At 36.4% G+C, this 17,459-nt stretch overlaps 1 protein-coding gene across 1 annotated transcript in view; it reads right to left on the reverse strand.

The window, feature by feature from the left end:
* IL13RA1 (interleukin 13 receptor subunit alpha 1) overlaps window positions 1–17,459 on the reverse strand; it is a 51,795-nt gene that overhangs the window by 15,872 nt on the left and 18,464 nt on the right. The window contains exons 5-10 of the mRNA XM_006904708.3: window positions 14,271–14,458; window positions 11,831–11,982; window positions 5,874–5,921; window positions 5,460–5,592; window positions 2,636–2,732; window positions 450–534 (exon numbers count right to left, since the gene is read on the reverse strand). Of these exons, the coding sequence (XP_006904770.1) occupies window positions 450–534; window positions 2,636–2,732; window positions 5,460–5,592; window positions 5,874–5,921; window positions 11,831–11,982; window positions 14,271–14,458 (703 nt within the window). The remainder of the gene's footprint in view (window positions 1–449; window positions 535–2,635; window positions 2,733–5,459; window positions 5,593–5,873; window positions 5,922–11,830; window positions 11,983–14,270; window positions 14,459–17,459) is intronic.

Genomic DNA, 17,459 nt, shown 5'->3' on the forward strand with positions numbered 1-17,459 from the left:
ATTAAAAATTGTGCAAATGGCTTCAATAGACTTCTGAAAGAAGTCTATACAATAGACTTCAAACATATTTCTCCAGGGAAGACATACAAATGGTCAGTAAGCACAAGAAAAGCTTTGAAAACATTATGCTAAGTGAAAGAAGCCAGACACAAAGGGGCACAATATTGCAGGATTCTGCTTATAATGAGGTACCTAGAATAGGCAGATTCAGAGAGAAAGAAAGTAGAATAGAGATTACCAGGGCTGAGGATAATGGGGAGTTACTGGGCACAGTTTCTGTTTGGGATGATGAAAAATTCTAAAAATAGTGATGATTAACACCATTGAACTGTACAGCTAAAATGGTCAAAATGATAAATTTTATGTTATGCATATTTTACCAAAAATTGTTTTAAATCCCATAGCCTCAAAAAAAATTTTTTTTTTAATCTCATGGAGTCAATGCTTACCAGGGTATCATCATTCTGGTCTCCAAACATTTCTTTAAAAATCTTCCCAGGATCAGGAATTGGAGGGAATATAATGATCTTGAGCCTTTAAGAAAACAGAGACATTTTTGATCAAATCTTCTACCAAACAGGAGCATCTATTAAAAGAAGGGTTGGACAAAAGACATGGCACACAAATCTTTAGTGATAGAGCGGTTGTGAAGAAATTTCTAAAGCAATCTGAGAAATCAATGTCCAAAGAGCATCAAGATGGGTAGAGCAAAAGAGCTCTTAGGATAAACAGTCTACTTATATCTTATCATTTAAAATGTTTTGAGATATACCTGACAAAAATTGTATATATTTGAGGTATGCAACATGATGTTTTGATATATGTATACATTGTGAAATAATCACAATCAAGGTAATTAACATATCCATCATCTCATATAGTTATGATTGTGTGTGATACCCTATCATTTAAATAACAATAATGTTTTAGTTATCATAGACCAGATGGAAAGTTGCAGTTTATAATTTTGAAAATAATCTTCTGAGAACAGGGTACATTCCTATTTTTTCTTTTTTTTCTTTTTCTTACTTCTCAATTTTTAGATCTCTCCCTTAAATAAATCCCTAGATTAATGTATACAACTACCTATTTAACAGCTCTACTTGGATATCTAATAGGCGTCTCAAACTTATGTTCAAAACTGAAGTTCCCATCTTTACACTAAAGCTAGCTGTCCTCACAGTCTTCTCCACCTCAGTAAATGGCTCTAGCATTCACTCAGTTGCTGAAGCCAAAAATCTAAGAGTTATCCTTGAATAACCATTTTCCCCCACACCTTCACAGAGAAGCAGCCATCAGCTAGTGCTATCAATTCTACCTTCAAAATATATCTCACATCAGACCATTTCTTACTACCTCCATTGCCAACCACATAACCTAGGCTACCCTTGTCTTCCCCACCCCTGCCAACACTGCAATGCCTCCTAAACTACCTGCTTCCATTCTTGCCCATTCTTCACTCAACAACTACAGTGATCTTTCATGACAGTAAATCAGATCACATCCTTCCCTTGCTTAAAACTCTTCAATGTCTCCCCATCATGCTTAGGATAAAATCTCAATTCCCCACAATGGCCTACATGATCTGACCCTGGGATCCTCTCCAGCCTCATCTCCTGTCACTCGCTCCCTTGCACACACTGCTCCAACAAGACACAGGAAGATCATTCTAGCCTCGGAGCCTTTGAGCTTACTGTTCCCTTGGCCTGGAACATTCTTTCTCTGAATATCTCACTCCTTTAAAGTCTCTCCGTACATGTCATTTTCTCAGAGAGGCCTTCCCTGGCCATCCTATATAGCATGAGTCTCATCTCACTTCCTAGCTTTTCTTCCCACAAACCCCCAAAGCTTTACTACACGCTATGTGAAGTCATAGTATTTATTGTATATATATGTATGTGTATACATATATATATATATATATACACACACACACACATATATATATGTATATATATATGCTCTCATATATATATATATATATGACATAAATATAGACATAGATATATAGATAATCCCTCACACTAGAACATAGATAGGGACTATGTCCTGTTCACTTCTGTAACGCCAGCAATTAGGATAGTGACTAGCGCTCAAATGTATGTTGAACAACTATTAACATATGATAAAATATTGTTTCTGGGCCCAGCTAATAACTTTATTCCAACCATAGGTATTTACTGAAAGAGCAAATAATAGCAGAAGACCAGCCTCTATGGTGAGATAAAGTAAAGCATTTTCAAGGAATGAGTAACATATATCACAGACAGTCTGGTGAAGTTCTCTTTCCTACAGCATTAAGTAACAACCTACTTTGCATTCATACCATATGAGTAATTTAATTATTAATGGTATCCATTTCTAACAATGGTCTCCAACAGCTACCAACTGCTGATAAATTAGGCACATGCAAAGAGAGCAGTGCCTGAGCATAGCTCTGGGAAACACATCCAACAATTTCCACACCAGAAAATGGGCACGATAATACTTCTTTGCCATGATATACCACCAAAAGTCAGTTATAGCCCAAATACTTCTAATGTACTGGGCAAACATAAAACACCTGTGCAAAGAGTAATAACCACAGTAACCAGGCTAACAGAAACTGTCAAACGTGCCTGGATAGCTGCCTTACCTTTTTAGATAAAGCAGAAGGGCTATGATTGCACCTGCAACAATTACTGGAATGATGAGTAACATGATTATGTAGAACGTGGGATTGGCCTTCTTACCTAGAAAATGGAAAGCAAACAGAAAGATATGAGAAATATAACTTTTAGAAATAAACCAAGCAATAGCTCTATTAGACTAGTGAGGTCACAGATGTTTCTGCCCTCTACCCCAACCTATTTTCCAAAACTCTTCAATTATCCTATCTTCCATTATCTTAATAGTAAAAAAAAAAAAGCCCTGCTCTGGTGCCTAAAATTCCACGAGTGAATAAACATCTTAAGGATTATCTGAAACCAGGATATCTTAACTGGTTTTAGACACTATTAACAAAGATGTTATATCTGTTAAATACGTCATCTCATTAACAGTGACTATCATTTCCTATTGGTTACTTAATACAATTAGAACGCGTAAAATAATCCTAACAACTACCACTACTACTATTTTTAACTGAGCACCTACTATATGCCTGATACCATACTATGTGCTTTTATATGTTTTTATCTATGCTATAGAGATAGATATTTATCTCTCATTTATACAGTTGAAAAGGATAAGGCTCAGAGTGGTTCGCTGGCTTATCCAAAAGGGCTTAGTAAATGATGGAGTCAGGGCTCAAATCCAGCACTGTCTAATTCTAAAACATTTCATTAACTGCCTTGCTACACCTAATACATAGAATGTCATAGGTCTATTTATTTGCTTATCTTTTCCTCTAGGGCATGAACATCTAGGAAGCATCATCAGAGCCTAGCATCATTGTGTCAGGCAGCCTCTAAGATGACCCCAAATGATCCCTGCCTCCTGATATTCACAACCTTGTGTAATCCTCTCCCCTTGAGGGTGGACCGACTGAACTAACTGACTCGTTTGTAAAGAACTGGATAGCAACAGTGATATCATTTCCAAAATCAGGTTATAAAAGACTGTGGTTTTCATGTTGGGTATTCTCTCATACATGCTTTCTTGCTTGGATCACTCACTTGGGGAAGCCAGCTACTGCCATGTCATGAGGTAGCCCTGTGCAAGGAACTGAGGGAGGCTTCTGTATTAATTTTCTAGAACTGCTGTAACAAATCACCACATACTGGTTGGCTTAAAAAAACAGAAATATATTCTCTCATAGTTCTGGAGGCTAAAAGTCTAAAATCAAGGTATCAACAGAGCCTCTGAAGGTACTAGAGAAGAATCCCTCCTTGCCTCTTCCTAGCTTCTGGTGGTTCCCAGGAATCTTTGCTGTTCCTTGGCTTGCAACTGCATCACTCCAATCTCTGCCTCTATCTTCACATGGTCTTCCCTGTGTGTCTGTGTGTCTGTTTCTGTATGTCTTCTCTTATTATAAGAATACTAGTCATTGGATTTAGGGTCTGCACTAAACCAGTATGATCTCATTTCAATTGATTACATCTGCAAAACCTCTATTTCCAAATAAGGTCACATTTACGAGTACCAGGAGTTAGGACTTGAACATATCTTTTGAGGGGATACAATTCAACCTGCTATAGCCTCCATCCAGCAGCCAGAGAGGAACTGTGGCTTTCCAGTGACCACATTAGTAGTGAGCTTGAGCTTGGAAGTTGATTCTCCAGCCCCAGTCAAGCCTTCAGATGAGACAGTAGCACCAGCTGACAGTTTGACTGTAACCTCATGAGAGAACTTGAGCCAGAAGTACCTGCCTAGCTAAGCCATGCCCAGATTCATGAGCCACAGGAACTGTGAGATGGTAAATATGTATTTTTTAAGCCACTAAATTTGGGGGTAATTTGTTATACAACCATAGATAACTAATAAAACCATATTCAGCACATAGTTTGCTCAGTCTCTCAATTAATAGGGAACTGACTACCTTAACGACCTATCTCTCTGATTGTTAGACAGCTGTTAGAAAGTCCTTAAGTTGGTCCTATTTTGCTCCATGAAGCAACAAAAAAGATAGCCTATTCCCTCTTCTACCTGATAATACCTCAAATGTTGGAATTCAGCAATCATGACTCCTCAAGCTTACTTCATCAACTGTTACTCCCCAAATTTTGAGATTATTCAATACCCTGATTACCCTTTCAAGGATATATTCCAGTCTGCTGATGCAGCACATACAATGTGGTGCCCAGAATGAATACAGCACACTTCTGATGTGACCAGAACACTGCGCCCCAACCTGCAGCATTCCCTTGTTCTCGGTGCTGTACTATCACTGCTGCCTATGACTACATATGCCTTGGGGATGCTTAAGGGTCCAATATTGAGTCACTTCGAGTTTGCAGTCAAATAAAATCCTATACCCCAACCCACAACACACACATTCATAAAGCACAGATCTTTTCAATCCTATACTTGAGCCTGGCACATGGCTTATTCAGCCTCTCAATGTATAAATGAAACTGATTTTTTCAAACCTAGATACAGGTTTATGTCTATTAAATGCCATTAAGGGTCATTGTTCTACTCTTGATTCTGTCACCAGCATATAGGCTAGTCTTCTAAGCCTTGTATAATCTGCAGATTTAATTATGCCTGCCTTCTATATTTTTGTTCAGGTTGTTGAAAAAGATGGAGACAGAGCAGAAGAGAGGAAAACAGCATTTGGGTTGTGAATTTTTAGAACTGTATATTGCAAATTAATGCTGGGTGATATGACAGTAATTAAACAGAAAATAATTCAATTGTAATACTCTTTGATTGATATTAAGAATGCAGAACGGTCCTTTCTCCCCATCCTATGTTCTGCTTCAGCTTAGTTTCCATATATCAATGGTTTAAATTGTAATAAAATCCTCTTCTCTTACCTATACTCATCACTGGACTCCAATTACTCCAGAGTTTATCATCCTCGTAGCATAATTTATTTGTTTTGACTCTTATTCTGACTGTGTTCAAAGTATCAGGAAGAACACCAGGGACCCAGAAACAGATTGTACCCTTAGATATAAAATAAAAACACAAAAGGAATATTATCAGTTTTTTCTCTTTGCTTCTGAATCCTAAATATAATTATCTGCCAAATTCTATATATGATTAAGACTTGGATTATAATCCAAGTTATCTGACTTTAATTCCTGAAAAAAAAAATGGCAATAACACACAAAACAAAGTAGTTTGTTTTTCTCAAAGCAGTTCAAATTTAGGTTATGCTTGCCCTGCCCTACCCCCAATTATTCTTATGAGTTTAAGCCCAAATAGCTAAAATGAAATTTACTGACCTCCAGGTTTCCCTCAAATTCCAAATTATCACATTTAGGTTCTTCAACCTTGAAAATATAAAAAAAGAATAAATTCAAATTTAAAAAGGCCATACATACTTTACATTGTTCAACCATTTCTAACAAGGTTTCCTTTTATCCCATTAAAAGAGAACCAGGTGCAGTGAAAAAAGGTTGGTTTTTAAATAAATGGTTCTGAGTCAATTATATATCCATATGGGAAAAAGAATCTTGACCCCCCACCTCACACTATTTACAAAGTTAATTCCAGATGGACTGAGGATCAAAATGTGAAAGTTGAAATAAATGAACAAATAAATACATAAAGACAGCAAGCTTTTAGATGAAAAACACAGAACATCTTCAAGACCTTGAAGTGGGAAAAGATTTCTTAAATAGGACCAAACAATATTAACCATAAAAGAAAAATTTTTATAAAGTCACCTATATTAAAATTAAAAACTTCAGTTTATCAAAACATATCCTATTAAGGAAATTAAAAGACAAGGCATATAGTGAAAGAAGATATTTGCAATTTCTAACAAAGGACTTGTATACACATGTTATATAACATATATTTATATTTATACATAATACACACATATATACATATATCCTACAATTTAATAAGGAAAAGACAGAAAACCTAATTTAAAAACCAGGCAAAAGACTTGTATAGGCATTTTACAAGATGATATCCATATTGCCAATAAACATGAAAAAGTGTTCAACTTCATTAATCATCAGGGAAATGCAAATTAAATCCACAATATAATGATACACACATCTACCAGACAATACCAAGTGTTGGTGAGGGTGTGAAGGATCTAGCACTCTCAACTTCTATTCTTAATGGTGCAAATTAGCCCAACTACTTGGAAAAGTGGTATTATCCCCTATAGAGAATCAGATGTAACCCTGTGACCCATATATGCTCAAACTAAATGTATGCACATGTGCAACCAGAGGTAAGTATGCAAATGTTCATAAAAATTCTATTCATAAAAGTCTAAAATGGCAACTATCCAAATGTCCATTAATGGGAGAATGGATAAATCAAATGTGGTATATTGGCATGATGGAATGAATGTAATGAGAATGAACCATCTACAACCACAGGCAACAATATCAGTCAATCTCATAAACATAACACTGAATGAAAGAACACAGACACACAAAAAAGTAAATGCTCTATAATTCAATTATATGAAGTTTAAAAAGAGGCAACAAAACTAATCTATGGGATCATAAGTCAAGATAACAGTTGCTCTTTGGGAGGGTAGTGACCAAAGTCACGATGGTGTTTCTGGGGTGCTGGTTATATAAGTGAAAAATAATTTGTGAAATTACTTATGAAAAATTGTTGAACTCTATGTGATAATTTGTATAATTTTTCTATAGTACATTAATTGAAAGTTAAAAAAAAGAAATAGAGAGACCGATCTTCCTTGTAGAGAATATATCAAAAATGACTGCGTTACATAAAAGGAAGTATAATGCAAAATTCTCCTCCACACAATTTAAATCATTTGCTGTCTGATATAAAGAGATAATCAGTTCCTGAAATGCAAATATTTCAAAACTGAGTAAAAATAATCAACACATGAAAATCTGTTACCTAATCTACTTCTGGCCAAGAGACACATGAAAAGATGTTCAACATCACTAATCATCGGGGAAATGCAAATCAAAACCACAATAAGATATCTCATACCTGTTCAAATGGCTATCATCAAAAAGATAAGAGATAACAAATGTTGGAGATGGTATGGAGAAAAGGGAACCCTTGTATACTGTTGGTGGGAAAGTAAATTGATGCAGCCATTATGGAAAACAGTATGAAGATTCATCATAAAAGTTAAAATAGAAAAACCATATTATACAGCAATCTTACTTTGGGGTATATATCTAAAGGAAATGAAATCAGGATCTCGATGAGATATCTGCATTTCCATATTCACTGCAGCATTATTCACGATAGCCAAGATATGGAAGCAACCTGAGTATCAATCAATAGATGAATGGACAAAGAAGAGGTGGCACATATATACCACAGAATATTATTTGGCCATGAGAAAGAAGGAAATTCTGTCATGTGTGACAATATGGATGAAACTTGAGGGCATTATGCTAGGTGAAATAAGTCAGACAGAGAAAGATACATTCTATATGATCTCACTTATATGTGGAATTTTAAAAAGTCAAATTCATAGAGGCAGAGAGTAGAAAGGTGGTTGCCAGAGGCTGAAGATAGGGAAAATGGGAAGATGTTGGTCAAAGGGTACAAACTTACACATATAAGTTCTGAGGAACTAATGTCCAATATGGTGATTGTAGTTAATAATACTGTATTATTTACTTGAAATACCAAAAAAAAAGAAAAAAAGAAAGAAAAGGTTACTGTGTGAGGGAATGAATGTGTTAATTAACTTGAGTGTGGTTATCATTTCACAATGTATATGCATATTAAATCAACAAGTTGTATACCTTGAAAATAATCACATTGTATAAACTAAATATATACAATTTTAACTTGTCAATGATACCTCAACAAAGCTGGAAAAAATAGTCAGCTATCAAAGAAAGGTTTAAACATGGGTCATAGACCAGAACACATAACTATGAATTTTGGCATTCAATGTCATTCACTAAATGGTTTCTACAAGCATTTGTGAAGAGCTGAAAGGCCGACTGAATAGTGAAGGGCCATCCTATCAATACTTCATATAGGGGCAGAGAAAAAACCACTCAGGGGCTACTGTACCCCACTGCCGCCCATTTGGAATCAGAGGCCTGCTGAGAAGTCACAAGTGTCAACTAGTACTTGAGCAATAGGGTTGTAGGCTGATGTCCTCCTTCCCCTGGACCATCTCCTATATATAAAATTTTTTTTTAATATTCCAAAGTCAGCAAATCATTGTGTCAGTTGAAGGCTCTGGGAATTTGTTTAAATGTAAAGCCTCTTGGTTTATTCATCAGAGGCTCAGATACCTCTGTGAAAAAAGGAAAACAAGAGCACAGAGCACCAAGTAGACCATTTGCAGGGATGGGGTTGGTCAAGTAATTCCTTACTTTATGATTCTGTTATGAGCGACCTCTGACCACAGCCTCCATGTGATGGTACCAGTTCAAGTTCCAGCCTATTTCCCCCTCTTAACTAGAATACCAGGCAAAATAATTCCTCAAAAAGTTTAGCAAAAAGACAAAAAAAGGGTCTAACCAGCAGAGCTCAAGATCGGTGAGCACACATAAAGCTGATGACATTCTAGGGGAGGAAGCATCTGGTAACCATCAGCTAGGAGAGAGAACATTAAACTCAAGTGTATAAACAGAGTTAATTCCACATAGACTATAGTTCTAACTTAGGTGGATAAATTCCATAGTATGTGTGTTCTCTTTGGTTCAGAAATTTGTAAAAATGGTAACTCAATTCAACAAAAATTTATTAAGTGATGACTAAGCAAAGGGTGGTATATCAGATATTCTTGATCAAAGTTTAATACATGGAAACCAACCTTTGAAGTCATATTTATTAGCTGTGTGGCCTATAGTAGGTTACTTAACCTCTCTGAGCCTTAGTTTCTCAATAAAATGTAACCTTTTTCATGAATTATTATGAGCTACTTTATAAGACGTACACAAAAGAATATATTTGTAGCATATCATAAACAATAAATGATGGCTATTATTAAGAGGAAGTACTGAGGTGGTCCTCAGTGGTTAAGAACAAATGCACTAGAGTTAGACTTTTGCTGAAATTTTGACTCTACCACTTTCTAGAAATGTGATCTTAGAAGTAACCTCTGAGACTGAGTTTTCTCACCTGTAAAATGGGGACAAAATGACGGGATCTAGATCTTTAAGGTTTTTAATGCTTATTAAAATACCTACATAGTAGTAGTTTAATGCATGTTAGCTGCTATTAATAGCAGGAACAGCACAAAGTAAATACTACCTAACTCCTCCCTATAGGAGCTTATATTTTTAGTGGAGAGAAAAGGCCTACACATGTGGTCAGGGTATCTAGCAGGACGTAATTCAGTGCCAAATGAGTAATACCAGCAGCATGTGTCTCAGGATTTGACAGAAAAGAACAGTAAAGGCTGGAGTAGTCAAGTATATTTCAGCTTTCTGATAGCTCACTTAGTTGGAAATCCAAGCTGCACCCCTTCCTCATTTGGAAGTCCTTTGCTTTTTCCCTTTGCAATACTATATGGGGACACCAGTTTCTGGTCCACATCATGGTTATTCTATTTCAGAAACAGATTCGTCTGCAAATGCCCAGAAGAGCTCTGCTCAGCTGTAGACCTGGTCACTCCTTCTGGAGTTACAGCCTGTCAACACTGGCTTATTTTAGAAAGCACAGATGCTCCTCAACTTATGATGGGAGTGTGTACCAATAAACCCTTTGTAAATGGAAAATATCATAAATTGAAAATTCATTTAATATACCTAACCTACCAAACATCATAGCTTAGCCTAGCCCACCTTAACATGCTCAGAACACTTACATTAGCCTACAGTTGGGCAAATCTAATACAAAGTCTATTTTAGATTAAAGTATTGAATATCTCATATAATTTATTGAACACTGTACTGAAAGTGAAAAACAGAATGGTTGTATGGGTCCTCACTATTAATGCACACAGCTGAAAGCACACTGGGCCTGATGAATGTTTGAAGCATGTAACTAAAATTAATTACACACGAGAGAGTATCGTACTACATATTGCTAGTCCAGGAAAAGATCAAAATTCAAAATTTGAAGTATGGCTTTTACTGAATGCTTATCACTTTCACAACATCATAAAGTTGCAAAATCATAAGTTGAAACATGGTAAGTTGGGGACCATCTATATTGTGAAACTCCCACGATGAGCTAAGACAACTGAGCCAAGGAATTTGCCTACCTGTGAGATGCTGGGCTTCTTTAAAAGCCAATATAAAACACTTGGTTTCTAACCTCTAAAACTCAAGTGCATACAAGGCCCAGGCAGGTGGCACACAAGTGAATGGCACAATCCCTGTGGTGTTGAGGCGCCACCTTATGGAAACTACACTCCTCAGGTACCACAGTTTTAAATCTGGGCAAAAAATTGAAATTTAATAAACAAACAAAACCCCACTTCATGGTCCATACAAAAATGTTTGAGGTCCGATTTGTAACCTCTAAAGTGTAACAATGAAACTGATGCCCTGAGGTTATGTCACATCCTGTTATGCCCCATGTTTTGTATTAGATTCCAAATAGCAGAACTGTATATAATCCAACCGATACTGACTACTCAAATTTGACTACTTCAGTTGCCACAAACTCCAAGAAAACTGAATGGCCATACCAGGGCCTCCAAATATCTACCTGATCTGACCCTAGTCTCATACTTAGACATTTTTTCCTAATATATTTAGGCCGCACCAGTTTCCGTTTCTCACACACATCGTGTTCATTCCTGCCTCAGTCTTTGTACTTGCTGTCTCATCCAACCCCTGATCTTCACATGACTAGCTTCTGCTCATCATTCTGGTCTCATCTCAAATGTCATCACTCAGGATGACTAGCCTACCCAGTATTCTCTTAAGCCCTCCCATCACTCTACTACATCCCCCTGTTTAATTATCTTCATAGTATCCATTCTCTGAAATTAGCTTGCTCATTTACGTACTTTTCTAGTAGGTAAGCTTCATGGAAAAAAATTTTGTCAGGTGTCGCATGCCTGACACATGGTAGACACATAATAAAAATTTGTTGAGCAAATGCATTAATGTAGAGTTTGAATCTTGCAGTCAGTACTATCTATCATAAAACCTCAAACTTTCCACCACCCTATTTCAGACAAGAAGTTTCATCATCATCATGTGCCAAATCCAAAGTATCATTTCACTGATACTTTATTACACTGTAAGAAATTCAAGGGAAAGAAAAATATTCAAATAAAAATGATAAAAAAAAAACTTACGGATAAAATATAATGTGTCTCTGTTTGGCTGTTATTGACTTCTATTTGATAAGATAAGCATCTGCTAACAAAATTCTGTGGAGTCTTCCCTAGCACGTACAAGTCACCATGTTGAAAAAAGAGATTTTTAATATGTGGAGGATCAGGTTGCACTGAAAGATAGAAACAGATGAATATAAATTAGCTTCCAGAGTTTATTTTAATGAGATATGTATATGGGCAGAGATAAAGAAGGTCACAAAGTTAAATCAAAATAGGACTGATACTTTTAATGGACTTACATGATCAGATATATAGTTCTAGATTTCTGATTAACCACGATTAATGTAGGAAGCTTATTCTAAACTGCTAGAAAAATGGATCTAAGGAACATCTTTGGGTTGCTGGCAGGTGACAGGAACTCTGACCTGCATCAGGTTAGAACATGATCAGGACATCCACAGCTGCAACACAGAGAATAAAGAAAAGAAGTGCTTGGGTCCAGATGTGCCTCCACCTGATGGGTAACAAGAGGCACCAGGTACAAGGGGTTTTCTCAGCTGTCACTCATTTGTGCCAGTAAAAGATCACAATTAAAACATTAGCCTAGTCTCTGTCACATGCTACAACATAGGTGAACCTCAAGGACATTATGCTAAGTGAAATAAGCCTATCACAAAAAAGACAAGTATTATATGATTCCACTCATATGAGGTATCTAAAGCAGTCAAAATCATAGAAACAGAAAGTAAGAAAGTGGTTATCAAGAGCTAGGGGAAGTGTAAAGGGAGACTAGTGTTTTTGGACACCAAGTTTCATTTTTACAAGATGAAAAATGTTCTAGAGAGCTGCACAACAATGTGAATATACTTAACACTACTGAATAGTACACTTAAAAATGGTTAAGATGTTAAGTTTAATGTTATGTAATTATAACCATAATTTAAAATAAAGCAAAAAATTAGCTTAATAAATTTAGTTTTTTTGGAAGTCAACTATGCTTACGACCATGTCAAGAGAAGAAAATGGATAATTAACAGAAAATAACTTGAAGACGTCATCTAGCTGAGAAAGATCTCCTTTTATGTCACCACTCATCTCTGGGAAGAAAAGTAGCAAAATGAGCTTTAAAAGGTCTCTCAAGGACAACTTGCCAAGCAAGGGAGAGGAGGGCTTTGCTTCAGGTGATCCCACTTGGCAAGTTACTGAGACCTCACTCTCCCGGCCTACAAACTAAGCTGCCTTTGTTCACTATTAGAATTTACTTCCATGACTATCTGAAAAGGCAGTAAATAGTGCTTTGCTCACAGACTTGGGAGCCTTTGTCAATTCATGATTATTTGCCTATACATTTTCTGTATACCATTTAGCCAGAACCTGAGATCCCTGTTGGGGTATTACGATAGATAAATAAACATGATACTTATAGTAGTTTGCTTTAGAGATTTACAAAACACTTTTATACACCTCACATCATTTATACCTTACTACAGTTGACCCTCGAACAACATTTGGATTAGGGGAGCCGACTCCCTACTCAGTCACAAATCCACATATAACTTTTGACTCCCCCAAAACTTAACTACTAACAGCCTACTATTGACCAGAAGCCTTCCCAATAATATAAACAGTCAATTAATGCATATTTTGTATGTTATATGTATTATATACTGTACTCACAATAAAGTAAGCTAGAGAAAAGAAAATGTTATTTAAAAAATCACACAGAAGAAAAAATGCATTTACCGTTTTTCACTTTCAGTATAGTATTCAAACCTGTGTTGTTCAAGGGTCAACTGTACAATCCCTTGATGTAAAGAGGGACTATGTAGCCCATTTTACAGATAAGTAAAAAATACTTAACAAGAGTATATGCCTTGTCCAAAGTGAAGAAGCTACGACCTTTGTTTTCAAGTGGAGGGCTCTTTCTAATAGCTGATTCTTGGCTGCACTGGCCTTTCTGATTGATCAGTGCCTGGGCCACCCAGAATGTTAGATAATTTGAATATCAACCCAATCACTCCACCTCCAATTTAAGCTTTTTTTCTTTTAACCAAAAGGTAGATTATTCAGGGAGTATATTTGATTATATTTATTCTATAGCATCATCCTGCAGATGATGTATTATTAGTATAAGAGAGTACATCTTAAGAGTCAGAGACCCTGAGTTCCAATCTTGGTTCTATAATTGCCTGCTCTCAGTTTCAGCTTATTCATGAATAAACAAGGAGAAAGCATGTGGCACATGAGGTTAATATTAAAAGTTCCAAGCTTGGTACTTTAAAAAAGATCAAAGAAAGGTATAGAAACTGTTTTGTTTGTTTGTTTGTTTGTTTGTTTGTTTTTGTCTGGAAAGACCTTAAAACCACCAAAATCATCATTTTTTTTTTATTATTTGTATTGATTGCTCTAAAGACCTAACACTTTATCCACACTGGCAAAGAGGATTTCTAAAACTTACCATGAGAAGTTAAAGGCACTATGTTGAAGGATGGTCTAATTTTTCCTACATTATCCTTGACCATCACTTGGACACTGTGTTGGTCGAAATTGGAATCCTTCGATTTAGTCAGAGTAAAGGAACAACCAATGTGTTGACCTTCTTTATAGATATTTTCACATTGAAGAATTTTTCCCAGGCTGCTATGCCTACAAGATAAAATGAGACAATCTTCTGCATTATTTTTAACAAGATATTCAAAAAACAAAGGCAGAAATATTTTTGTTGTTTTGTTTTGTTTTTAAATACTGACGATGTCCATGAAAAGCGATGTTTGCAACATGTCAAGATAGCTTTTTCTAGAACTCTATTTTATGTGGCTCTATTTCATACTCTAGAAAGAAATAAATATTCCTTTTTTATGAACACTGGTACTTCCAATAGCTATGGAAAGTATAGGGGTCCTGACTCTTTTTCCTCTTTTGTATATGAGATGTTATGAGGCCAGGATGAGAAGTTTTATGCTTCTTAAACATATCCCATCTGCTGAATTCCATGGTTCTCTTCTGGTTCCTCTGTCTGTTCCTTCTTTGTTTTGTCTTGTTCCTCTCCCTTCTCCTCTTCTCAGAGGGTTCCCATCCAGTCCTCAGCTCTCTGCACATTTCTATTTCTTACTCCGTCATCTGTTCACCCACAGCTTATCACTTCCATCTCTTGACTAGAATTTCTACACTGGGGATACCCAGTCCTGACCTCTCACCTTCGATCCAGTCTCAGACTTCCAACTGCTCCATCTGAGTGTTCTATCTTGCCTCAAATTCAATGTCCAAAACACATGCCTCCTCTCCCATGACAAACTGCCTTTTCTACTAACCTTCTCAATTTCCATCAGAGTTCATTTTCTCTGGGCTCCTTGATTAGAGCCTTTGAAATTGCCTTTCCTCCTCTCCTTTCCCTATAGTCTATCACCAAATTTTGTTATTTCTTCCTTTATAAAGCTTCTTGGATTCTCTCCTGTGAAATTTCCATTGCCCTCACCCTGTTTCATGTCCTAATCACTTCAGGCTTCATGTTTTCTCCAGATTGACCTCTTGGACCTTCATTATCAGTTCCCTCTAATCACTGCCAGATCAAAGTTCCAGAACACACTAAGTGTCTTACTTCTAAGTGTGGCTTTAAATGCCTTCCATAACTAGTACTGTTGGTATCTTATTTTCCATTTTGAAAACTTCTACATATACCTTTCCCCAGTGATCATCAGCACCTGGCACAGTACAGGCAGACAGAATGTGTTCATTACACTTTTTCGTCTAGACTATTAAAGGACTCTTTTATAGTAACCAGCAGAAGACACAGTCAAGCCTTACATCATCAGCCACAGTGGGAACTGTGCAGAAGTTCTCCAGAAAAAGGGAAATGATCTAAAAAATTAACTAAGAGTAAAGAGTCCCAAACCCTTGATCTGTTACCTCAGAATCACCTGTAGTCATTTAAAATGCAGATTCCTCAAATCCTCTTCCAGAAGATCCTACTTAGAAGGCTTTGCCCATGACTTAGGAATCGGCATTTTGACAGCAATTCTCCAGGAGATTCTGCTGCAAATCGGGCTATATAAAACTCAGATCTACTCCCACAAATACAGTCAACTGGTCTTTGACAAAGGAGCAAAGGCAATACAAGGGAGCAAAGATAGTCTTTTCAACAAATTGTGCTGGAACAACCGGACATTCACATGCAAAAAAAATAAATCTAGACCTTATATTATTCACAAAAATAAACTCAAAATGGATCACACACCTAAATTCGGGACGTGAAACTATAAAACTCCTAGGATATAAAATAGGAGAAAACCTATATGAACTTGGGTATAATAATGAATTTTTAGATATGACACCAAAGGTATGATCTATAAAAGAAATAATAAGCTAGACTTCATTAAAATTAGAAACTTCTGCTCTGCAAAAGACAATATCAAGAGAGTAAGAAAACAAGCCACAAACCTCCAAAAAATATTTGCAAAAGACACAGCTGATAAAGGACTATTATCCAAAATATACAAAGAACTCTTAAAACTCAACAATAACAACTCAACTAAAGAAATGGGTCAAAGATCTTCAGACACCTCACTAAAGAAGATATACAGATGACAAATAAGCATATAAAAAGATGCTCCACATCATGTCATCAGGGAAATGCAAATAAAAGCAACAAAATATACCACTACACACCTATCAGATGATCCCAATCCAGATGTTGACAACACCAAACGCTGGTGAAGATGTGGAACAACAGGAACTCTCATTGCTGGTGCAAATGCAAAAATGGTACAGCCACTTTGGAAGACATTTTGGCAGTTTCTTACAAAATTGACCATACTCTCACCATACAATCCAGCAATCACATTCCTTGATATTTACCTTTAGGAGCTGAAAACTTTTGTCCACAAAAACCTTCATACAAATGTTTATAGCCACTTTATTTGTCACTGCCAGAGCCTGGAAGCAACCAAGATATTCTTCAGTGGGTGAATGGAAAATAAACTGTGGTACATCCAGACAATGGAACATTATTTAGCCCTCAGAAGAAATGAGCAATCAAGCCAGGAAAATACATGAAGGAAACTTAGATGCATATTACTAAGTGAAAGAAGACAATCTGAAAAGGCCACATACTGTATGATTCCAACTATACGACAATCTGGAAAAGGTAAAACTATGGAGACAAATATCAGTGGTTGTCAGGGGTTAGGGTTGGGGAATGGTATGAATAGGCAGAGAACAAAGAATTTTTAAAGCAGTGATACTGCATGATACTATAATTGTGGATACGTGTCGATTTACGTGTGTCCAAACCTATGTATTGTACAACAGCAAGAGTGAACCCTAAGGTAAACTATGGACTTTGGGTGATAATGATATTTCAATGTAGGTTCACCCTTGGTATGTAAAACTCTGCTGGGGGATGCTGTTAATGCGGGAAGCTATACATGAGTGGGGACAGGGCTATATGGGAAATCTCTGTATCTTCCTCTCAATTTTGCTGTAAACATAGAACTGCTCCCCAAAAAAGCCTTAAAAAAAAGAAAAGAAAAATTCAGATCGAATATGTTTAATCCTTCGAAGGCTGTGCAAAGAAATGTTTCAATGTAGAAAATGCTTTTGTCTATTAAGAAATAGTACATAAGATTTTTCTCCTAGTTGTAGGCCCCAT

The sequence above is a fragment of the Pteropus alecto genome, unplaced genomic scaffold, assembly GCF_000325575.1.
Source record: "Pteropus alecto unplaced genomic scaffold, ASM32557v1 scaffold280, whole genome shotgun sequence".
NCBI classification, from domain to species: domain Eukaryota; kingdom Metazoa; phylum Chordata; class Mammalia; order Chiroptera; family Pteropodidae; genus Pteropus; species Pteropus alecto.